This window comes from Fusarium verticillioides, chromosome 1, assembly GCF_000149555.1.
Source record: "Fusarium verticillioides 7600 chromosome 1, whole genome shotgun sequence".
NCBI classification, from domain to species: Eukaryota; Fungi; Ascomycota; class Sordariomycetes; order Hypocreales; family Nectriaceae; genus Fusarium; species Fusarium verticillioides.
Genome location: NC_031675.1, coordinates 1566679 through 1590878, shown reverse-complemented (window position 1 = coordinate 1590878; position 24200 = coordinate 1566679). Strand labels below are relative to the sequence as shown.

At 44.4% G+C, this 24200-nt stretch overlaps 8 protein-coding genes and 2 non-coding genes across 10 annotated transcripts; 3 read left to right on the top strand and 7 right to left on the bottom strand.

Moving 5' to 3' along the window:
* Positions 1-3217: 3217 nt before the first annotated feature.
* Positions 3218-6275, top strand: FVEG_16593 (hypothetical protein; the record flags this gene model as incomplete). Its single annotated transcript, XM_018905840.1, has 4 exons — positions 3218-3462; positions 3519-4396; positions 4454-4591; positions 4651-6275. 4 exons carry the CDS (start codon positions 3218-3220, stop codon positions 6273-6275), a joined length of 2886 nt encoding a protein of 961 aa, XP_018756329.1.
* A 78-nt stretch (positions 6276-6353) lies between these two features.
* Positions 6354-7887, bottom strand: FVEG_09455 (hypothetical protein). Its single transcript, XM_018898438.1, has 4 exons — positions 7766-7887; positions 7278-7638; positions 7111-7220; positions 6354-7053 (listed from the first exon to the last, which is right to left on the bottom strand). Exons 1-4 carry the CDS (start codon positions 7812-7814, stop codon positions 6776-6778), a joined length of 798 nt encoding a protein of 265 aa, XP_018756330.1. The 5' UTR covers positions 7815-7887; the 3' UTR covers positions 6354-6775.
* A 970-nt stretch (positions 7888-8857) lies between these two features.
* Positions 8858-9193, bottom strand: FVEG_09456 (hypothetical protein; the record flags this gene model as incomplete). Its single annotated transcript, XM_018898439.1, has 1 exon — positions 8858-9193. The coding sequence occupies one exon, from the start codon at positions 9191-9193 to the stop codon at positions 8858-8860; it is 336 nt and encodes a 111-aa protein (XP_018756331.1).
* A 1941-nt stretch (positions 9194-11134) lies between these two features.
* On the bottom strand, positions 11135-11246 carry FVEG_16594. Its single transcript has one exon. It is a non-coding gene; the product is annotated as a tRNA-Leu (tRNA).
* An 83-nt stretch (positions 11247-11329) lies between these two features.
* FVEG_16595 lies at positions 11330-11441 on the bottom strand. The gene has a single exon. It is a non-coding gene; the product is annotated as a tRNA-Leu (tRNA).
* A 2204-nt stretch (positions 11442-13645) lies between these two features.
* On the bottom strand, positions 13646-14577 carry FVEG_09457 (small nuclear ribonucleoprotein F). Its single transcript, XM_018898440.1, has 2 exons — positions 14096-14577; positions 13646-14035 (listed from the first exon to the last, which is right to left on the bottom strand). Exons 1-2 carry the CDS (start codon positions 14293-14295, stop codon positions 13966-13968), a joined length of 270 nt encoding a protein of 89 aa, XP_018756332.1. The 5' UTR covers positions 14296-14577; the 3' UTR covers positions 13646-13965.
* Positions 14578-15087: 510 nt separating this feature from the next.
* Positions 15088-18070, top strand: FVEG_09458 (hypothetical protein). Its single transcript, XM_018898441.1, has 2 exons — positions 15088-17229; positions 17291-18070. Exon 1 carries the CDS (start codon positions 15340-15342, stop codon positions 17131-17133), a length of 1794 nt encoding a protein of 597 aa, XP_018756333.1. The 5' UTR covers positions 15088-15339; the 3' UTR covers positions 17134-17229; positions 17291-18070.
* Positions 18071-19540: 1470 nt separating this feature from the next.
* FVEG_09459 (oxidoreductase) lies at positions 19541-20583 on the top strand (the record flags this gene model as incomplete). Its single annotated transcript, XM_018898442.1, has 3 exons — positions 19541-19799; positions 19848-20238; positions 20286-20583. The coding sequence occupies 3 exons, from the start codon at positions 19541-19543 to the stop codon at positions 20581-20583; spliced, it is 948 nt and encodes a 315-aa protein (XP_018756334.1).
* Positions 19627-21513, bottom strand: FVEG_09460 (hypothetical protein). Its single transcript, XM_018898443.1, has 2 exons — positions 21251-21513; positions 19627-21199 (listed from the first exon to the last, which is right to left on the bottom strand). The coding sequence occupies exons 1-2, from the start codon at positions 21405-21407 to the stop codon at positions 20787-20789; spliced, it is 570 nt and encodes a 189-aa protein (XP_018756335.1). The 5' UTR covers positions 21408-21513; the 3' UTR covers positions 19627-20786.
* A 486-nt stretch (positions 21514-21999) lies between these two features.
* On the bottom strand, positions 22000-23398 carry FVEG_16596 (hypothetical protein; the record flags this gene model as incomplete). The annotated part of the gene is made up of 3 exons (XM_018905841.1): positions 22000-23048; positions 23127-23184; positions 23243-23398. The coding sequence occupies 3 exons, from the start codon at positions 23396-23398 to the stop codon at positions 22000-22002; spliced, it is 1263 nt and encodes a 420-aa protein (XP_018756336.1).
* Positions 23399-24200: the final 802 nt, after the last annotated feature.

Sequence of the window (24200 nt, the reverse complement as noted above, 5' to 3'; positions counted from 1 at the left end):
TAGCCTATTATAAAAAACTTCTTTATTAAAGAACTAATTTAATTTAATTAAAATAGCTATTTTTAATTATATTTTAATTTAATTAATCTTTTATATAAATCTAGGTCTTTTAAGTTATATAATAATACTAGATTAGCTAAAAAAAAGAGCTATTATAGCTAAGAGACCTAGAAAAAGCTATAAAGTAAAGCAAGACCTTTATAGCTAATTAAGCTACTTTCTTTACTGCCTTTAGAAGTAACTTAGCTAGGTATAAAAAGTAGCTTATAAATATAATTATTAAGGCTAATTATATAGTCTATATCCTTTTAATTATATAAAATTAAAGATAGTATATTTATAAATAGAGTTTTAAAGTAAAGGCAGGGTAATACCAGGGTTTAAAGGTTTAAAGGAATAAGGTTAACTTTTAGGTAAGTTAGTTAATAGAAGTTAAATTAACTTAAAGTTAATAATAACTAGCTTTATTAATTAAATATATATGCCTAGGTATATAACTAACTGCCTTTCCACTTAAATAGATAATATAAAATTAATAATAAAACAGCCGTTAAACTAGGGTTAATAGGTCTATAAAGGCAGTAAAAAAGGCTATCTAGTTTAATTAAAAAAGATAACTTTCCTTTAAGTCTCTTTTTAAGTCTTTAAAAGCTAATAGCTTATTATTAACTTAAGTTATATTAATTAAATTAAAAAAGCCTATATAATAAATTAACTTAATTAAGTTATAATTAAAAATAGCTATTCTAATAAGGTTAAATTAATACTTTAATAAAAAGTTCTTTTTAATAGTAGCTACTATTATATATAATACTTTATATTCTTTTTAATTAGCTACTTTTATAATAAGCCTAATAGCTATATTAAAGTTATAGTAAGTTATATAATAAGCTTAATTATATAGCTATAAGCTATTTTATATAAGTATTATATTAATAGCTATAATTAATATCAATAACTATAATTAATAAGTACTTAAGTCTAGGAATATACGTTATAATAAATATACTAGGCCTAGTATTCTTTTAGCTAGGGTAATAAAAGGTTAATATAGCTATTAAAGGGTAAATCTATAAGTAGTACTTATATCACTTAATTAAAGCAGTAATTGCATTATTTAAGGTAGATAAACTTTAATTAATTTTAAGCTCTATAACTCTAGCCTACTATAAAGGCCTTACTATTTAAGCTATTATATAAAAAGTTAAAAGCATAATAGCCTTAAATAAAGCTAATAGTAATTAAAATAATATATATATTAATAAATTAATATTAATATAATAAATTAATTTTATAATTTAAAGTTATATTATAAGGCTTTTAAATATATAAAATATATTTATTATATTAACTATTATAAATAAGTTAAAGGCTTTAAAAGACCTAGCTAATTACTTAAAGTAAGCTTAAAACCTATTAATAAAATAATAAGCTTTTATTATTATTATTAAATTAAATAATAGTAATAGCTAATATTAAATATAATTTATAAAATTAAAATATATAATTAAAGTAATTAAATTAATAATATTAAAATTATATTATAAAAATTAAAAGCTATTATAAAATAAAAAACCCTAGTTTAATTACTATTTTATTATTAATTTTACTTTCTTTATAGCTTTAATATAAAAGCAGTTAGTTATATACTTAAGTATATATATTTAATTAATAAAGCTAGTTATTATTAACTTTAAGTTAATTTAACTTTTATTAATTAACTTACTTAAAAGTTAACTTTATTTTTTTAAACCTTTAAACTATACTATTACCCTGCCTTTACTTTAAAACTCTATTTATAAATATACTATCCCTTTACTTTTATAATCTTAAACTATAATTAGCCTATTAATTTTATATAATTAAGAAAATATAAACTATATAATTAGCCTTAATAATTATATCTATAAGCTACTTTTTATACCTAGTTAAGTTTAGGCCTTTAAAGGTAATAAGAAAGGTAGCTTAGTTAATTATAAAAGTCTTACTTTACCTTATAGCTTTTTCTAGATCCTCTAGCTATAATAGCTTCTCCTTTAGCTAGTTTAGTATTATTATATAACTTAAAAGACCTATCTCTAAATGAAAAATTAACTAAATTAAAGTATAGTTAAAAATAGCTATTTTAACTAGTTAGTTTAATTTAGGATTAATTTAATTATATTAATAAAGTTATAATTAGTTATATAATAGGCTTAATTAGCTTATAGGCTATTATAAATAGCAGATATTATAATAATAGCTATAATAGATATTAATAACTATAATTAATAAATTAAAAAATATACTTTATAATAGGTATATTAAGCCTAGTATTCTTTTAGCTAAGGTAAAGGAAAAAGGTTAATATAGCTATTAAGGGACTTATAAGCAGTACTTATATTACTTAGTTAAAGTAATAATTATATTACTTAAAGTAAATAAACCTTAATTAATATTAACTCTTATAATTCTAGCTTACTATAAGGGCCTTACTATTTAAGCTTTTATTTATAAAATTAAAAGCTTAATAGCCTTAAATAAAGCTAATAATAATTAAAAAAAAAAAAAGTATATTATAAAATAAAAGTTTTAGTATTAAAAAGAAAATTATAAATATTAATAAGTTAAAGCTAGCTTAATAAATTAATAATAAATTAATAATAAATTAAATTAAACTATAAAGTAATATAAAGTAATATAAAAAATATAAATTAAAAGTAAATATAGTTAATTGATACTTAAAATATAATACTTTATATATAATATATTAAAAAATAAATATTATTTTATTTTATTTTTATTATATAAAACTTTATTAAATATATTTTATATATTATTATAAAAACATTTTAACTTTTTAATATATTAAATATTATTATATTAATTTTTTTTTATTTTTTAATAAAAATTTCTAAAATTTAATATTTAATTTTAATTAACTTTTATACTTTAGTTTTCAATTTTTACTTTTTTATTATTTAAAAACTAAAGCCTCTTTTAAATAGCTCTATAGCTAGCTCTGTATCACAACGTGGGGAAAGGTCCAAGCTCCAGCCTCAGGCTAAGGCCAAGGTTCCAGCTCCCGTTTTACGACTCCGCTTCTTAACCGAACTCTTCTCCTTATCAACCTCTCCCCAGACAATTTTCAGTCCAGTTTCGGTGATCAAGACCCGTCCGGCTCATAAACAGTGAGCCCGCTCCGGGACTAACTGTCTTCAGCTACGCGCTGGCCGTCATGGCGCTTTCTGCCAATGCAGAAGATGCTCTTAATCTGGATCCGAGCAGCAAGAATGCCTCTGCCAAAAGCATCCCCGGGCGTAACACAAGCAAGCAACAAGTAAGACATCGTGCATCTGTTGCCTGTGCGTCATGTCGCGATAGGAGAATACGATGCGTGGTTCCCAAGAATCAGACCGAATGCACCGCTTGCGCAAAGTCAGGCTCAGAGTGCATCATTAAAAATGACGATGAGCGTAGACGGTATGAGCTCATGTCTTTCAGCCCCATGGTGAGCCACGGCTAATGAGCTTTCTCAGTCCTATATCTAAAGCATACATGTCCTCTTTATCAGACAGAATCTCAATGCTTGAAGGCTTACTTTTGGAAAAGGGTGTGGTACCCCCTCCGGCGACTCATCCTCCCAAAACAAGGCACGATCAAGACGCCGTAGCCACTACGGCGGGCAATACTGACCCATCTCCACAATCTGACTCAAAGTCCCCAGGTAGTGAGGACCACTCTCCACCGGACTATCAGAACGACGATTTCACAACACGTGAGAGTGAACTTGCGACAACAAATTCTCGTAATAACCAGCAAGCGTACTCTCGTTCGAATGAAGATTCGCCATTTCGGATTCTGGATCCCAAGCAAGAGGATATAATCCATCGACTTTTATCGACCAAGGGCAACCTCTCATTCGACCAAATCTCTGGAAGGCTGCGATTCTTTGGTCCCACAGCCAACAGCCATGTTTATGCTGAATCAACAAGTCTATCATATGCCCATGAACCGCCGGAACAAATCCGAAGAGCAGAGAGGATGATTCAATCTCTGGGCTCGGAGACACATGACTATCTTGTGGATGGTTTCTTTCACTACTATAATTCTGTCATTCAAGTCATTGATCGAGATGCTTTCGAAGCTGACCGAATCTCGAAGTCGTCAAAGTTTTACTCTCATTTTCTTCACATCACAGTATTGGCCATGGGGTATCGTGTGGCCGATATGGACCGAGATGATATGCGCAGGATTACACTGAGCCCAAGAGAAAGCTCTCTTCATAGAGAAGCCAAACACATGCTTGACATCGAGCTCGAGCGTCCTGGTGGTATCCCTAGTGTTCAAGCGTTATTGTTGCTTGGAGATCTTGAATGTGGTGTCGGTAGAGATAATACCGGCTGGATGTACTCTGGTGAGACTTGATCAATGTCTATATTTTTTGAAAATTCTTCCAGCTAATTGTGTCTAGGAATGGCAAATCGCCTTGCTTTTGATATTGGCCTCCACTTAGATTGCACCAGCAGCATGTCCGAACAAGACACAAAAATTCGAAATATGGTCATGCAGGCATGTGTGATCTATGACAGATATTGGGGGTTGTTTCTGGGTACGCCATTGGCAATCAAAAGCCAAGACGTTGACCTTTTATCAAATCGGTTTTCCCAGCTTGCTTCTTTCGGGCTCGATGCTCCAAAATGGATTTGACAACAGAAATTTACGAGCAGCTCATTGAGTTGATGGAACTGGCCGGACGAATCGTTGAAATACGTGATCTGAGCAACTCCAGTAAAGTGACGGAGACATTTGCGACTAATGAAGCCGAGGAAAATAGATATCTACAGGTCATTAACCTCGACAGGCAACTTCAAAATTGGTATAGGCGATTGCCTGACCGCATGGCATGGAAGCCGAGCAATGTCAAGACAGCTCCTTACAGTTTTTTCCTCTTACATCAGCAATATCATGTCACTATGATTTTACTGCATCGACCATGGGCCAAATATGGCTCAATTTCTGGCGACAGTTCGAGCACGGGATCGCATCCAAGTCCTGAAAGCGACAGAAAGGCAAATTCAGAAAGCCCCGGGCACCACTTTACTGCTGAGGGTTCGTCCATGTCTACCGATGACCGTCAACGTGTGGTCCACGGGAGCCGCACATCGCTGGCCCGCAGTATATGTACTCAGCAGGCGATTCGTGTAGCACGAATATTCTGGCAGCATCGTCAAAGATTCGACGGACGAAAGATTTTCATTACGGGAATGCAGCATGCTGGTACTGCATCGATAGCATTGATTGCTGCACTTGCCTACCAGCGCAACGAGCCAAATCGCCAGACATATATCGGCTATCTTGAAATTCTATCTGATGCTGTTGGCGACATGAGCGCTACATACCATCCAGCCAGCAGGATGGATGACTTGCTCAAGGCTGTACTTGAGCAGATTCGTAGCAGCATGACTGACGTTTCACGGTCGCGCAGCGGCAGCGCAGGGCAGCAGGTCGTTAGTATTGGTGCCAGTAGTGCGAGGAGCGGCGTCTCTTATGATGGCAATACATCCGTTCCTGTTGTTCCTGTCAGGCGAGAAGCCGATACTGACTTCAATCAACCCCTCAAGAAAAGACGTCCTTCTGTTCACCGACAAACGTCTGACTATGCCTCATCGAAACCGTCTTATATCGGTATAACATCACAACCGGGACCACCTCTGTCTCTGGCGCATGGCCAACAAAGCCAATCACCCCTTGATCCCAACTTTCTTCCCATAAGTTTGCACAGCCAGCCGGAGCAACTTGGCCTGACGATGGTGGGGGCTAACGCGGTCAGTATGCAACCTGAACTTGCTACAGGCCACATGGTCGGCACACTCAATGCTGCGAACCTCGGTAACCCATTACATGACAATTGGGGCCTGCCTAACATGCAGCCCTCTTTTCCGCAAGGTCAATTTCATGGTGCCATAGACTGGTCTGCCGGAACTGCTGGTCTCAGTGCCAGTTCGGTACTGAATCAGAGTGCCGCCATGTCGACTGGAATCATGTCAGGAGTGGCTGCTTTCAGCTCAGCGAAGGAGCCCCCGAAATTCGGAGGTGGTGAGGGTGGTATGCATGAGTCTTCATCCAGTAAGCTCCCTCATATCGGTACCAACTGGACAAATACCAACGTCGGGCCTGTAGGTTCAGGCAGGATGCAGGAATATGGTCCAAATCTGGGCAAGGCAACACGTCTGAATGACGGGAATAACGATGAGCAAAGAAACTACTCTCTTGACTTTTTTAATTTTGGTTAGGTGCTATTGCTAAGTTACCGTCTCTTCTGCAAGGTGTTCATTCAAGGACGTTCATGTCTGGTTTGGTCTGTCGTGTTATTTTGGATTTGCAAAGTCGATTTTGATATTTTCATCTTTGTGGGATATGAACAAGTCTGTATCTACATGAAATTGTACATTAAAGCTAGGTGTTATGAGAACACATTTGCATGCGTCTAATGAAAACGGTTGGTCTGGGCTTTTACCAAATCAGCGAATCATTTCAGCAATTCCTTCACTTACTTCATTTATTCTGGCAGCCAAAGCACGATATCGAGATGTAAAGCAGACAATCTTATAAGGCTTCATAGGTAAAGGTAGCCAAAGTACGTGCTGCTTTGGAATCAAAGAAGTCAAATCAAATCATCATCAGTGAGGTAAACATAACCAATCGTGACTTGGATGAAATAATTGTCCAGAGTCTACACTGATATGCATGCATGATTCAGATAATTCAAATCCAACTACCAGACTAGGAGCGTCTAGTTACTGGTAAATCCCCCGTCACAGATCATACTGGCACCTTGCATGTAACTATTCATGGGAGAAGCCAACAAGACTATAGCATCTGCTACCTCCTCCATAGTGGCCAGGCGCTTCAAAGGAGTTCTTGACAAGTCCACTGCGAGTGGTGAGTCTAGGTCACGACTCATAATACTCGTTAGTAGAGGTGTCTCGACATAACCGGGGCAGATGGCATTTATACGGATGCCTAAAGGCCCGTAAGAGTTTGCGTCAGCCTTGGTCAAGCCAATGATGCCTAATGTCCTATCAGTGCTGGAACGGACTGTGGTCAGCAGAGGTATTTACAACGTACCATGCTTGGCAGTTGTATACGCAGTATGGTCTTGGTTGTTTGGTGCCACAAAAGCAAACATGCTTCCCACGTTGATGATCCTTCCGCGGCCAACCCGAGGTCCCAGATCTCTACGAGAGGATTTAGCTCTTCACTCATTTCGATCAATCATACCTTGGTAGACGTACTCTTGATTTACCATGACACCCAATTCTTCTTTCTGACATCGATACACACCCTGCAAATTCACATCCAGAATTCCGAGCCATTCATCGTCACCCAACTCATGTGTCTTTCGTCCACTGCCACTTACACCGGCATTGTTCACAGCAATGTCCAGACGACCAAACTCGCCGATTGTCTTGGCAATGCCTTCCTTGACCTGCGTGGAGTCACGGACATTGAGATGCACCGGTAGAACATGGACATGGGGAAACTGTTTCTTCAAAGATCTGGCGGATATATCTAGTGCATCTTGGTTGATGTCGGCCAATGCTAGCTTTGTGACTCCATGCTGGGCAAAGGCGATGGCCGTCTGTTGTCCAATACCTAATGACGATCATGTCAACAATGGAGACTCTAACAAGACACTAAACGAGTAGTTTCGAGTCCGTCTCGGCCACGGGGCATAGTGAAATGCGGGGCGACAATGTAATGAACAAATAGCGGGACGTACCGGAGGCTGCGCCTGTGATGAAGGCGGACCCACGAAGCAAGATGGTCATACTGATGGAGTTGATGAGGTGTTGAATACAAGTTTCGTGACTTGCAGAAAGCGGTGCCACTATAGAGAGAAAGTGAAAGCAGGATGGCCTTATCACACCACTTAACTTGATCTTTTAGCGCTGCGGCCACGATATCTCGGAAAAGGTGTCGGCCCATGGCACTTGTGATAACACTGTTCGTGGACCGGGGTATCCACAGCGACTCAACTGGGGTCGGTTGTTAGATTGAAGCTATCGAGCCAGGATGTGTCGCACCAAGGTTCCACTCATCACGACATGCTATGAGCCTCATGAACATTACATAGGTGCCGTGTAGTATCTCACAGCAGACACGTTTTCAGCAGAAGATACAACGTCGGGAGACTAGTCTAATACATGATGAATGTGGCGTAAGGGTGCCGGCAATGTCGACCCGTGCGGTCACTTCTCATCACTATCAGTACAACATTCACGATATGGGCAGCTGCCGTCGTATCGCGTCGCCATAATCTTATATATGTGTATTGTGATGTTCTCTCTCGGTCCCCGTTTTGACATCAAGTAGTATTACATGGTACAGAAAGCGACGTGATGGTGGTCGTCAGATAAAGTCTGCACAGTGTTAGCTGGGTCTACCTACACACGACATACTGGCGGATAAAGGCGGTAGTCAATTGATCGTGAAAAGGACGAGGACACTAATCCAAGCGCGAGGAGTTGCTAAAGTTGCGGCATTAAGTCCTGGCCTGGTAAAAGATGAAATGCTATTTGGGGCAATATGCAGGTTGAGATTGGAACCAATGCCAATGATAGAATGAGATCGAAGACGTGTGAAAGGCGATCGAGACGTAAGTGAACTTCGCGCATCGTGAGCCACGCGAGGTATCACCAAGGCACCAGTCACCATGAGTTTTTATAAAAAGAGTACATGTGAAGATAAGATCATGTAATTCATGAATGGGCTTTCGTGAACGACGTATCATCTACCCGGGGTATGCTAATGATAATGTACAAAGGAAAGACCCGCGCAGTGAAGGCTGGTCGCAGACAGATGAAATTTGTTCTTAGGGCTTATTCTCGCCATTGAATCGCGCGATGCCGCTTCGGATACCCTTGTCAACTGACTTGGCCATCTTTTCGAGGGGAAGACGGTCCTCCACGCGTTGGACCATTCTGGACACAGGAGGCTCGATGCGCTGGACGCCCTTCTCCATGGGAGGAATGAAGTAGCTGACGTTCCTCTCCCATCGTGGAGCCCACTTATTGGTCTGGTTGGATAAGCGCTCCTCAGCCCCAGGCATGACAAGATAGAGAGGTGTCAAAACGCCAACACCGGCCGCACCCATGCAGAAGATTTCTGAGGGCTTGGCAGCGGGGAGCCTGGGAACGCGGACAGGCATGCTGTGTATTTGTGGTGGAGGAAGTTTAGATGTCTAGCACTGAGTGTCAGGTAGAGCCTTTTGGTACTTCGGAGGGGTTTACTAACTGCTGGTTGATCCAATCGACGTGTTCGACCGGATTTATGGTTTGGTAAGACGAGTGTGAAAGAGGTATTGGAGTTGTTGGGGGGATGTGGGTGGAGGCGGTATTAATAAAGTTGAAGGGAATGGGTGTCTGTAGAATTGATTCGATTGGGATGAAAAAGACAGGAAATAGAAACAAGCAGGAAACGGCTACTGAGTGTATTATATACGTGCAACCATGACTGAATGACTGCTTGTACAAGATCGAGCGGGGTAAGAGCGCTTGGATGATCAACCTGCACGGTAGGGAGACTGCGACATCCAGACGAGTAGACATCACGGTGAAGGTCTGAGAACTGACGGGGTGGTACTTGTCGATGTAAGCATGAATCGCTGCAAGTGGCGGTACATAGTAAGACATATACTGTGCTGACCGACAAGGTTACACTTGAATGCGGATGGCTTGCAATCTCCCCCCAACCTCAAACTCTCCTGCAGGCCGAGACAGATGATGATTCGTCGCTCCTAAGGTCCATGCCCTCCATTACGTCGAGCCTCGACCCTCGTGACTCGGTAGCTCGCTGCTCGCAGTTGGTCAAGGTGGTTCTGAAAACAGTCAAGTACCTCTCGCGAGGCGCAGGCAGTGCAGCTTAGGCGGAGAGATACGTGCGACAAGGGGGAAACTCCCATGTGAAGGTTGCCACGCCATTGAACGCCTCAGAGGTCATTGTCGTTAGACGCGGGGAAGAGCAGGGGGCGATCCAGGAGATTGAGGTCGTGGTGCCAGAGGGCCGCTTGGAGTCGAGATTCAGCCGTTCCAAGCGAGATGGTGGCTTGTTGTTCTGGTTGTCTTGGGTAGCAACGATGTGCAGTGTCATCCCGGATTAAGAGAAATGGCAGCGAATCAATCCTCAAAATTGATCTGGAAGTTTCGGTTTCGATGAGACTTCAAACATGATCAAATACAGTTCCTCGCTGTCAAGATTGCGCTTCTTGACGCAGCGTAATGATCACGTAGTAGCAGAATACAAGGAAATGTGACTACGTGATTTTGCAGGGAGGCAAATCAAATGAAATTAAATCAAAGAAGCGGGAGCCAACACTGGGCGAGTGAAACTCCAGAACCCCGCCAGTAAACGCAAGCAGGAAGTGGCATGTTTTCTACGCGGTCAAGTCAACAAATGTGACCCTGCTTCGTTTCGTGTGTTGCGTAAAATGCAAGTGTCAGCCCAGTCTTTAGAAAGAATTGATCGATAGGGACAAGAATCTCATGTTCAGTGCATCACAGCCGTGAAGTGGATGCAACACGCAGCTTTGTTATCTCAATTTCAATCGTCTTAACAGCACCTGGGGTACCTCATGCACGAAAAACAACACTGTGCGGCACAGTTACTGAAAACAGAGGGCAGATGCAGGACCCAGGCAGGGAAACAGTTTGTCTGGCCGCCCTCTCCTTTTGCTCGTCTATGCAGGATGACTTGTCGGTGACATTCCTCGCAAGTACTTCTGTCATGGATTTCAAACTCTCTATCCCCCTACAACTTACAGCGATTCATTGCACTCTTACAAGTCGCGTGCCGTCCTTTAATCACTGGCGCTAACATGTAGAGGGTACTTGAGCACCCTGAAGCGTCTCCACTAAGTCCGCTAAAGCCCCGCTTCCCCAGATTCGCGGCACTCAGGAACAGCGCCCCAGCTCTCCCCCGCTTCCAGAGACCCACTGCTGGACTTCCCTAATCCACATTGCTCGCGCAACCATTTGCCAGCAGATAATTTATATGACTCAGGGGGCTCAAATGCCAGTCGTTTGCCGGTAGATAATAGCAAACCCTGGGACAACCGACAAAAGGATTAAAAAGAGAGGTCAAAAAGTGATTTTGTCAAGATTGGGATTCGAACCCAAGAATCTTTCGATACTGCAGATTTTCCCGGTTAACCAGGTAAGACAGCGTCTTGAATGCAGCGCCTTAGACCACTCGGCCATCTTGACTCATTTTGATATCGAAGCTACGGCAGATAGTGTATATCATGAGTATCTATATGTTTTGTCTAAATTAAAAAAAGTATACAATTTGTCAAGATTGGGATTCGAACCCAAGAATCTTTCGATACTGCAGAATTTCCCGGTTAGCCGGGTAAGACAAAGTCTTGAATGCAGCGCCTTAGACCACTCGGCCATCTTGACTTTCCATAATAGGTAATTGATAAACCAGCTTCGGACATCTGACTATAGTCTAGCATGTTACTGAACAGAATTTTGATATAATTCCTAGCCACATTTAACTCGTCACCTCATCAAAGCCAATTATTTTTTACCATTGTCCATTTGATGACTGCACACTTTTCCTGCAACTGTAAGTCACAGGGGCTCTGTGCCTTGTTTGTGAATGGTGCAATAAGAAATCAAGTCCGCGTCAACGCCATTGACCATCATAGCTAGTTTCTCTCCAAGGAGAAGGTCAGTCAGCTTTTCTGGAGGAGTTTAACAATCGCGTAAGATAATTTTTTGATGAAGAGACTACTCCATGTTCTCTTAGGCAGATAATTCTATTCATCAGCAGCTTCTTAGAGCCTAACTGTGCTTGGTAACAAATATTGAATTATTGCTGAACTAAGTAATGATATAATCTTTCTTTATGAAGAGAATGATAGAGTCGAAACCGCAATGCGCGACTGGCTCAATCATCCAATGCTAGCAAGTGACAATCAGCTACTAAAAATCATCAAAATGCAACGGTGCGCAAAACTGTCTCCGAGGCTTGAAGCTGGCTCCGCTGTGTACTTCAGATCTTGGCCAATGGAGGTCAGACAATTTCACCAAGTAATCAAGGAGCTTCGACTACACGGGTAGGAGAACAATACACAAGACTGGGTATTCTTTAGGGCTGCTGGCACCTTGATTAGAAGGGTGCTGGCCTCAGTGGCTGAATTAGATACGGGTGTCTGGGATGCCTCTATCAGGTCTTTAGCGAATCTCTTCAGCGTTAATTAAGTCTTCAACTGGCCATAGCTGACTCCTAAGCATAAGCAAAGATCAAGGGTATGAATTTAAGCTATGATCACTGAATGCATTGGCATAACTCTAGGAGCTGTTTGGTTATTGGCTATAGCAATTCAACGTTTGTTGTGGTTAATCTTGGACAGTATATCCAAGCTTGGACCTGTCAAGCTGTCAACCATCTCGGCGGCAAACTCTACCTAAGTCGTATGTTTCTAAGACTCCTAAGAATTAAATTGCCAAGATTGATAGACTTTTGAACGAAGCACGTATTCCTCGTTTGGCACAAATTCCGAACAGTGTCTACAACTCCGATATAATTCCATGCCTTTATCCTAGTGGTTCTACGAGAAATCCAAGCTTATCGAGTCAAGGCCAGGTCTTTGATACCTTTAGGTTGCCACATAGGTCTGTATGAACACTGCATTTTGTCTACTTTCAAGTCATGAAGTTTCATATACTTTACGCCAGGCTTTATATATCAAATCACACATCCAACCAGAGACAACTTTGAAGCAAGCAGGATGCCTCGAAAGTTTAAAGGTGTAAAACAGGGATTTTCTGTCTTAGCAAATTCAAATACCTCGGAGATTGTGAATCGCAAGAGTGTAGCTTGGGAAGCCCGGCCATCCGCAACGGAAGGGGGTGCACTCCCTTTACTCACTATCTATCTCAGGAGACATAATAGCTGTTCTAGATCAACTCCTCTGGTGCGGTGCCCTCTCCGAACAGAGCATATGATTGGTTTATCGAGTCTCTTGAAGACTTCTGATGAGGATGCAGACTATCCTCTGAAGTTGTGTCTCTTCTTGCGGGAAGATGGGGGTGAAACCTTCCCAGAAGCGTCTTAGAACTACTCGAGAACCGGGGAAGAACGACACACGTTGGCTCCTGGAGAGATTTATTAATTTTCACACCTGCCTGATGAAGGTGATTTCTGGACGGGTAATAAGGTAGCTTTTCGACAGGGGGAACAGACGATGTTGCTCGCTTCATCGACTAAGTTGAGATGACCATCATTCAGCTCAGCTGGTTCTGTGGCCTTGCTGCCAATTCATCTTGGTCTCCCAAATCGCCTGAAAACTGCCAACACCCATACACTCGATGGTGGTTTGACTTACTAGTATTGAGAAAAAGAACCCCGCGCAAGTGTTTATATTGGCTTTCCCCCACGCGGTACGACAATCGGGCATATCAACGCACCTTTGTCGGCAGCGGCGAGAGCCGCCTACTGTAAAGAGAACGTGCTATCATAACTCTTGGTTTCAAACAAGCAGGGTTCCGAATGTTTGTTGAGAATGATGTTGCCGTTGTTTGAGGAGGTGCTAGGATGGCATCGAATTGCTTGCAGAAGGTGGCCAAGCTGAAAGCTAGCCAGCAAATTTCAAAGACATGTTTCTTGACACACAAAAGTAATCTTCACAGTTTATAATTAGATCGTGACTATAGCAAATATTGCCAAACTGTGAACCGTCATAGGCCGTCTGCCCCAAGTTTAGTTTAAAGATTTGAAAACAAGTCGACAATTGCTTCCTCGCAACGAGGTGTCTGTGAATACATGATTCCGGCTTGTGATACAGGCTTGATGATGGTTGAAAAGGCGGTGTCGCGTCGACCACGGGAAGCAGACTTGTTATCAGACCAATCCAAACTTCAAGGGCATCGTGTCGCATTCCTCTCCCTCTCCCAGTTCCTTCACCACTCACGCAAACTAACCGGTCATAGCGGCATCAGCATCGCTTCCTGCATCCGCACCGCGCACCCACAGCACGTTATTACACCTGGACTTCGTGGTTAGCATCGCGTTCTGGAGGATGTAGAATGGGTACAGAAAATCATACCTGATCAACACTTGGCCTAGTGATCCAGTAGGCTTGTCCTCGATGTACTCTTCGGTGCCGGAGAGTTGAATGTTCATGTAGCTGTCGATGGATACCAGCGTTCCCTTGTACTCTACCTCACCCCATTTTAGACGAACAAGGACTGGGTTCCCGACAAGCTTCTCGAGCATGGGGCGAGGGTTTAGGTGGACGAAACTCATCTTGAATGGTTGCGATGAGTTTGAGGGTCGGATTTGAGGTGATGAGTGAGCTTTCTGGTGGCTGCAAAACGACAGGCGCGTCAAGCGTAATGGGTTTAGCACTACGTGCCTGAGGAGGAATTTGCTAGACTCTATCGGCTTATCTTCGGCTAACTGTCCCTAGGTGGGTACGATCGAATTCGCCCCATCATGAACAGGGGTACATACAACATTAGAGGTAGATGGATGAACTGTTGAATTCAAGGCTTGTGTTCTGCCACAAACCATTTAGAACATCCGATTGTCACCGACCTCAAGCTTCTGCGGCTGACAGTATCCGTCCATTTATGTTACTTGATGAACGACAAAACATCACTTGATTAGGTCAAACTTGGCAGCAGTAAAGGAAACATGCTTGGTGCAGCCTTGGGATACTACAACACTGCAACTGTTCTTGATATTGATGTTGCATCGGTATTGACTTGCCCTGGAGACAAGTTAACTGAAAGGCTTCAATCTTGGTATTCTCTAGAAGTTTCGGTGATGTCAAAGTCAGGCACGTTCAATGCCGAACGTGGTGTTCAGGTGGTTGCATCAAGCTCCTGGTGGCAGCGATCGAGTCAAGTAGCTTTGACTTCGGGCTGTAGTAGATCTCGGCGATTCGCTGGTGGGAGATGGGGCTGAACAAGTATCGAGTACCTGCACTCTTTTGATGTATGTGGGGTCGTTAACCCCACTGGCCCCAAGCCTCAAGGAGCTAGGCGTACCGGGAGAGACATTCACCGACCCCGATTGTCATACAACAACCGAACGACCCAACCTGGAGGCCCTTGACTTTTCGCCGTTTTCAATGTTTCCCTTACAACTATATAAATTTCCTTTTCTCATCGCCAGCGGATGTCTGTTGACGCTTGCAGTGACGGCTAACACAGCTGAAGACTACTCGTGATTGATCATTCAAGACTCCATCTTCCCCATTTGCTGTTCACCCTGCTGCAGCAACCGCCATAAAGCTCTGCAGGAACTACGTCACGACTGTAAAACTCCTCTTGACAACCCACAATCATGGCCGAGTTCGCCAATTTCGATGGAACGCCCAGTAGCTTGGGCAGCGAGACGAGCAAGCGAAAAGCTGCCATCCTCGACAGGCATCTCCCCGATGGCTACTCCGCCGAGCCCGACGTTGCCTTCGGTCCAGCCAACCCTTCCGCTTCGGGGTCTGCCAGCAATGACAACAACGACACTTCAGGAGATCCCGTTGAATCTTCTCTCCTTTTGCAAGGAGGCGACATGCATCGCGACATGTTCAAGATCAAGGCTCGAGCCAACTCCCTCCGCCGCGCTGCCACCTTTTCCCATCATACACCTCCTCCCCTCGCTGCCGAAGACGAATTGAGCCACTCCGAACAGCGGGAACCCGGCGGCTTTCGACGATATCACCTTCAACGACGTGCCCGGCAGAGACGCATGAGTGGCTACACAATTGTCGCCAAGAACTTTGTCGATTTCCTCGACCTATACGGAAGCTTTGCCGGCGAAGATCTCGAAGATGCCGACAGCGAGGACGAGTCTGCCATTGATGATCGAGAAGACGGCGATGTGGAACAGCCACCTGAGCTTCGACCTCTCCTTGGCAGAAGACGAAGCTCTAAGCGAATGCGCAAGACAGGCGACGCTACAACTACAAAGACGTTTTTTACCCTCATCAAGGCTTTCATCGGAACTGGAATCATGTTCTTGCCCAAGGCGTTCCGCAATGGTGGCATACTATTCTCGTCAATCACCCTCATTGTGTTGTCCCTTGTCAACTGCGGATGTTTCCGTCTTCTTCTTGACTGCCGACAAATTTACGGAGGCGGTTATGGAGAACTGGGCGAAGCCATTGTTGGGCCTCGATTCAGAAGTCTGGTTCTCGCTTCGATTGCTATCTCCCAGCTTGGATTTGTATGCGCTGGCCTCATATTCACAGCGGAGAACCTCTATGCTTTCCTAGATGCTGTGACCGCCAACCACCGCGAGTTCATGTTCAGTGTGCCCAGTCTGATTGCTTTGCAGTTGGTCGCCCTTGTCCCTCTTGCGCTGATCCGAAACATCTCAAAACTTGGACCCGCTGCCCTTCTCGCTGATGTCTTCATCTTGATTGGAATCGTGTACATATGGTACTACGACATTGCGGCACTCTCTCAGCGTGGCATGGACTCGACTGTGAAGCTGTTTAACCCAAGAGATTTCACTTTGACCATTGGCTCAGGGATCTTCACTTTTGAAGGCATCGGACTTATCCTGCCCATCCAGTCAAGCATGAAGAGACCCGAGCACTTCCCTAACCTCCTTTACTTGGTCATGTTTATCATCACGATCATCTTCACCTCTGTGGGAGCACTCTGCTATGCTACTTTTGGCGAGGATACTAAGATTCAAGTCATTTCCAACTTTCCTCAGGATTCTCCTCTTGTCAACGCAGTCCAGTTCCTGTATTCGATTGCCGTTCTCGCCGGAGATCCTGTCCAGCTTTTCCCCGCTGCCCGTATTATCGAAACCTCGGTTTTCGGTGAGCGTGCAACTGGCAAGAAAAGTGCTGCAATCAAGTGGAAGAAGAATGCTCTCAGAACCCTTCTTGTTGGCGTATGCGTCGGTGTCAGTATAGTTGGCGCCAGTGACTTGGATAAGTTTGTGGCATTGATTGGCAGCTTTGCTTGTGTTCCCTTGGTCTACATCTACCCAGCTTACTTGCACTACAAGGGAGCTGCTCAGACAACTAGGGCCAAGGTCATTGACATTGTTGTCATGGTTGTTGGCTTCATTGCCATGGTCTACACCACGTTGGTCACTGTTTACCAGTGGATCGACAGTGCTTAGAAGGCAACAATCCCATCTGCGGTGGAAACGAAACAAAGCATAAGACTGGTGCAAGGCAACTTAAAAAAGGCTATGGGTTTGGGGGTCATACGTGTGGTTAGAGCCTATCTCGTTCATATGTTTCTGTTTTTGACCATTTTATTAACGGCTGACGAAGGCCTCATTGGAGGTCGTCACAGAGGACACGCGAACTGAGGCGACTCAAAAAAAAAAGCATACTGCCATGCTTGGAGGTTTGGAAAAAGGCGTTCATGCATCCTCTTGATTTTGCGATTTAACTCAGATTGTTGGCAGTTCTCATGATAATTCATATGCCAGTCGCTCCTTTGCTTCGTTGACGATCCATACATATACTGCTTTAAAAGCTTACCGTGCCTAGGCCTCGAATTTCATCCGCTCCTGGTAATACGAATTGCGTCAACCCGCAGATTGGTCCTTGTTGCCTCGTCAGCTATCAGGGTGTGCATTGGTAGGTAGAATATTGGCTCTCTGTCAGAACAGGCGGTCGTCCATGGATGGGAACCTCATGCAAGATTTAGGAGAGACCAATCTCAGTAGCAAATTGGACTTCTTCAGGAATACATCCAGGGGTAGATCAACTGGCTTTAGAGCTCTAGGATACTGCGCTTGGGAGTCATGTTTAGCTATTGCAGGATTCTGTGGCTCACGTGTACGACAAATCTAGGCCAAGTAACCTTTATGCATGACCGCTGTTTTAAACTCAAGATGCCAGACCAGAAGCTTGTAGACTTTCTGTCTGACTTGTTAGCTTGGTATTTGTGACCGAAGTCGCTGTACAATACTTAGAGCTGCATTATAAAGACTCCGGGTTACCATATTAGGCAATCATCCAGGTACCTACCTAGGTACCAGTTATGGCGGCTGGCGTCCCGAGCATTGTCCACAAGGTCTTATTCGCAATGCATGACTTCCCTTTCGGTAATTATAAGAACAAGCCTTGATTGATGTAACCGTCACGCGGGGGGCATTCCATCCTAATTGCTGATATGCTCCTTCAGATTCCAACTTTGTGGCATGCAAATTTTGTTCCTCGGAAGAACTACCTATTTACACTTCGACAACCAATATTATCCACCCTAGTTGATTCCAGTATATCTAATTAACTACCAATTGAACGTGTGAAGGGATCGGAATCTCGATGAGATTTGTACCTCTTTGTTGAGATAATAACGATTTGTTGGTTGTGTTTCTAGATATATCCACATCGTAGAGTATAGATGAGGAAACAGCCAAATTATTGGTCACAAAGCAAGGAACCTTGTGTAGATCTATTTAGCGTAACGCAAATCGTAGTAGTGATGGCTGTCTCGGTGCAATCCACACCGAGAGAATGTGGCCAAGAGGGCCTCTTTCTACGGGATGCCTCTTTCAACGACGCCTCGTGACGTGGTATCGCACCGATATCCATATAGAGGTCGGCCGTGGAAAGCACATATCCAGGCGACTTGGAGGTTACAGTGCCTGAGATTGACTCTCGTTCATTCAATAGTCAAGGCTGGCTGATGCATCATGCATCAACAGTCTGCGTCATGATTCTCAAGGGAATGCCAGCAAAAGATTTTCGCAGTCTTAGCAAACGAATGCACCGCACCACCTTCACCACAGTCAACATTCCACTAGGTGCCAGAGTAAGAGCTACTGCAGGAGAACTAATTAGGTTCAAAGGCTGGGATGAAGCTGGAGAGGTTAATAGAGGAGCTCAAAAGCTGGGGGCGGGGTGCAGAACCGGATGTGACTCCGCCCTACTCCCCATGTAACGCAGCCGTCACCCAAGATGCTGTGACTTGGATCCTCAGCAATGATCTCTCTTTTGGCTTCTTCTGTCTGGAGCCATAGGGCAACCAATAGTCTGAGGGAGGCATTCATGTTAGAGTACATGCTGATCACACTTGCACCTAAACCTTCACATACAACTGGAGATCAGGTGTAAGCCACGGAGTGAAAAGGTCAAATGGCTGACGGCGAACCTTGCTTTGCCAGGACCTGATTTAACCATGAAAGGAAACCCGGGCCTCTCCAGGATGATCAATAATGTCCTAGTGTCTCCGGGGATAGGAAAGCTTGGCCTGCCGTCGACTTCATTCTGCGAAACGGAGGCACATTCTCTTCATACACACCCCGGGCGATGTCTGAATCGATCATGGTGTCCATTCTGGGGCATAAAGATTCCTCGTGACTTATTCTTCGTAGTGCAGTAGAAATGACGAAGAACAGCCACTGACACCCCTTGAAATATCCGTACTGAGCACTCCCCTCATGCCTATCGCATGTAATACTTGGCCACCATTGACTTTCGTATAAAAGCATCCCGAACTACCATTGAACGAAGTCCATCCTAGAATACCTGTAAGCTTCTGTGGTATTGCCAGCCTCATACGCTTCCACAATGAATAAGTTCTCTCCCATTCTTCGAAATCTGGCTCGCCAGCCTCTCCAGGGACAAGCTTTTCCTCGCCAAACAACGAGATATGTCCAAGTAGCTATTCGTGCCTTTCACCGCACTCTTTCTCAACGTAACACGGTGCAGAGTCAACCTCACTTACTACCAGAGTTCAGCCTCAAAGACAAAGTCATTGTTGTGTCGGGAGGCGCAAGAGGTTTAGGTCTTGTTCAGATTGAAGCTCTTCTCGAAGCCGGAGCTACTGGTGAGAGGCCTTAAAAGTTTCTCAATTGCTAAATTCTAAGTGTGATAGTCCACGCCGTTGACAGACTGCCCTCGCCAGTTGAGGATCCAAAATCCAACTTCTCACAAGTCTCAGACCGAGGGCGTGAACTTGGTGCCTCGCTTCATTACCATCAAGTCGATGTAAGAGATGTCCCAAGCCTCAATCGCATATTCGAGGATATCGCCAACGGCACAGGTCGTCTGGATGGACTCATCGCTGCTGCGGGTATCAACCACGAAACACCAGCAATCGACTACTCGATGGAAGAAACGGAACGAATGATGAGCATCAACTTCACTGGGGCTCTCATGACTGCCCAAGCAGCTGCTCGTCAGATGATTCGCCTTAAACAGCCTGGTAGTATTGTCATGATTGCCAGTATGAGCGCAACCATCGCCAACAAGGGCATGCTCGCGCCGTAAGCACGATTTCCGATTCTGATATCAACTGCTAAAACTTTACTAGCGTTTATAACCCTTCCAAAGCTGCAGTCGTACAGCTTGCCCGTAATCTTGCAATGGAATGGGGAGAACACGGCATCCGTGTCAACACCCTCTCTCCTGGCTACATTCTGACCCAGATGCTTCAAAATCTCTTCAACGATTATCCTGATCGTCGCGAGAGTTGGCCCAAGGAGAACATGCTCGGCCGTCTAAGCACTCCGGAAGAGTATCGCGGCGCTGCTGTCTTCCTTTTGAGTGATGCGAGTAGCTTCATGACGGGTGCTGACCTTCGCATAGATGGTGGACATGCTGCGTGGTAGAGCCATGTTATATAAGGTAGGTTCTGGGTCAAAGCAAAACAGTCGCAGCAACCTGGGCCTTAGGGGTATGTTCTGGGTATCGTTGATTGCCACTCCTGAGCGACGAGAAATATCATATTGTACAATCATAATACACTTGCCACATCCTTCCTCGCGGATATGATATCGTGATGAATTTCCATCTATTCCCTCGTACCTTGCCCTCAGTTCGGACTTGTCACATGCGAAAAGGTCTTCTCCTGTCCAAGTTTGCCCAGTAGCCCCGGTTGTATCCTTAATCTTGACTCAATCTCCCTCTCGGGTATGCCTCGATCGCGAAACTTGATAGCATCCACTAACGTCCTCATATCGAGGAATCGTCGGCCCCCGCGTCCCATATTTGCAAAATCTTCTTCCGCTTCGTCTTGTAGTCGATCTCGAGCTGTGAGCGCTACGAGGGTTGGATTGCTTCGACTCGGCACAAAACTAGGTCCTGGAGGGGCTGAAGGTCCGAGAGGGGTCGCGGCTGTAGACGAAGGTGAATATGTAGGGTTCGAGTCAGCGATTCCCATCTGGTGTAGACGGCGCGAGAAGTCGCCGGTTGGGAGGTCGGGGTCCAGAGCGTCAGCGCGAACAGCTACAGATACGAGTTAGATGCTGCAGTAGATATAGTAAGTTCCTAAAGTACCGTCGTCTTTGGCGCTGTTTCCCAAGGTTTTTGACTTTGATTTTGGTGGATCTGCCCTTGGTTGACGTGCTACTGCTTGCGGGACAGCAGCTCCAGGAGCTCGGGCAGGATACTTTCGCGCTGCGCCTTTGGCGACTTTCGAAGACGAAGAACCCATTTTGCCTAACAGTGATATATAGACGCAGAAATGGGGACGAGAAGAGCTGATAATACACAAAGGCGGCGTGTTGGCGTGGAAGTATAGAGCAGAAGTGGCGTCCAAACCAACGCTTAGAGTGGGCATCCTTTTTCGATGATGTTATCGAGGTCGGTGCGCAATTCTTCCGTAATCATCAATCATAGCCACTTGATTCGACAACTGTCACTTATTCATTGACAATTAGCATTATTATTAGCTACCTGCCTAGTCATGATAGAAACACATTCCTGCTTCCAATTATAAGAATCGCTACTTAAAATCATGACCAAGGAGAGTTTTTGCAAAACAATCAAGTAAGTCCAACTCCAGAGATCAACTAACAACAAAGTTCCGGCCATGCATCAACTATAAACCAAGACCCTCCCGGGTCAAAACAATCCAAGCACAATTCTTTACTCCTACTCCGTATGAACTTCTTCTTATGAATACAGGGACTGAAGGACTCCGATCATAACCCAAGCTTGAATGTGGCTACTCCCAGGGATGTGCACGAAAATTCTCTCAGGGCTCTTCACTCCATCCATGCAACCTGGTAACGATATCGTGACGTTCACCACCAAAAGGGATCTTTGCTAGTAGTCTTGAGTCCAGGATGGATTGGGTTGGTCTCCTGCTCAGCTTGCTTCGGATGCCCTCCCATTTCTTGATCATCAGAAGATCCAGGTAAGAATTGGGGCTCGTTGAATGTCCATTCAGGGGCTATGGCCTTGCCTCTCTCATCTTCCATCCAAATCAGGGCCCCGTTTGAGAGCGCAACTGGTTTGCCTGCCATTCTGGACCCATCTTGAGCCTTTATAGACGCATTTGTCATGAGATGACGCCAGTATCTTTCGCCATTTGGAGCGGTGCAGGCACGTGCAAACTTGACTAGATTCCCGGTTGCCTTATGGACATCACACAAGCAGTGGCCAATCTGGTATGGGCCTGAAACTCCGTTGAAGGCCAGATGGCGAGCTGTGGCCATCTGATAGAGGAAGTATTTCTCTCCATCTAGCATCTCTGAAGGTGATAGCGGCTCAGGGCAAGTAGAAATCAAAGCTGGGTCAAAGTCGGGAATAGGCCTGCTGAGATTGGGTGCGCGAGCAACATCATAGTAAGGCGCCGGGTCGCTTGGGCTACTGGGCGTCGGAGTGGCTCCTCTAGCAACGAGATCGATTGGGTTCTTCCCCTGAAGGTTCTTAGATCGCCTGAGTTGTATGGCAGGCTGCTTGAGCAGGCGGGGTGTCTTGGAGACTCCCAAGCCAGCTCGCGGTCCAAGAGGGTTTCTCTTTGTTTGTTTCAAGGCTCTATACTGAGCAGTTTTGTCGTTTTGGCGACTCTCGGTGGGATTCTGCTCCCCCACTGCTTCGCTATATTGATTTCCCCAAGGGGTATCTTTGAAGACGTCATAAACCAGTTCCAGATTAAACATCGGGACATGAGGTCCGCTGGTAGGTCGGATAGGATTCGCAAGTGTTGTGAGATCGTATTTCGGACCATCCTCACCTCGCTGAAGAGCAGCGGGTGAGCTCCCTTGCGCCATATGCGTCTTGTTATGACGGGGAGCCACAGTGATGCAGTCTTGGATAGTGCCTTGTGAGGACGGGCTGTATACTCCTACTATTGGTACATGTTAGCGTTGAACTCCGGTTCGAGGCAGCGCCGTAGCCGTGTAGGTAAACGAACCCTAAGAAGCACCATTGTCTCCGATGTTGGCCAAATTCTGAGTTGCATGGGTCAGGCTTCCGCTCGCCTTCTAGAGGTATGGTAAGTGTCTCTCTTCGCAAAAGCCATTGCCACAGCACAATACATACAACGTTCGATCCAGTTGACATAATATCATAAGTGGATTGGGCATCGTGTGGTTTGGATGCGAGGCGGTTTGCCATGTCTTTCGAGGTGTTGGTAGGAGGCGATTGTAGGCCGTTGCGCACCACATGAGGCTCTCCAAGTGCGGAGACAGAATTCATTTTAAGTTCGTCTACCTTGCGTGAGGCTTCTTTAGGGATATGGTGGCTGATAGGTAATAGGTGAAGAAAATTAAAGTTGCTGTCGATGTTATTAACAAGATACCCGTAACCCGAACAAGAGGATGCAAGGTGGACAAACGAAGAGGAGCATGGGGAGAGGCGACAAGATCAATGTGTCCGCAGTGAGGGGAGCATTGTTGTTTACCTACCTTGTTCTTCTATTCCGTTATTAGACGATGCGCGGAGTGACAAATGCCACTGGCGGAGATCCTGAGCTCGCAGTGGCACTGTATTAGCTGCCACTGCGAGGCATGGATGCAAGGCACGCAGTGGCCTCTATCTATGCCTAGCAAACCCGCGACCTAGGCAGCTTTACCTCAAATGTATTTTTGTCTTTGTTTTGGCGCGGCTTGTTCTTTCGGGTGGTGATGCGACATAGAAGCTCAGATTGATTGAGATGCTGCTGTGGGATAGGATACACCAAAGCCATGACTATAACAAGAAGTTCTGCTCCTGTAGGTGGTAGTGGTACTTTCCTAAGTACAATAATATTCGTTAAGAGGTCGAGGTCACTTTCGGTGTTAGAGTAGCACTAATTTCAACAATGGTAATAGCAGTGGCCCCTTTTCATTCATGAACTTGCAAAGCTATTAGAATCATCTAATGCTCTTGGTGTTTCTGGGTCGTTGGTCAGGCTTTGCTCCATGTCTCCCAATCGCATCCGACTGAACAGTACCGAGTTCTATCTGTTATTTTCTAAAGTAGAGAAGCCATGAGCAACTGTGCGGCTTCTGGATAAAAG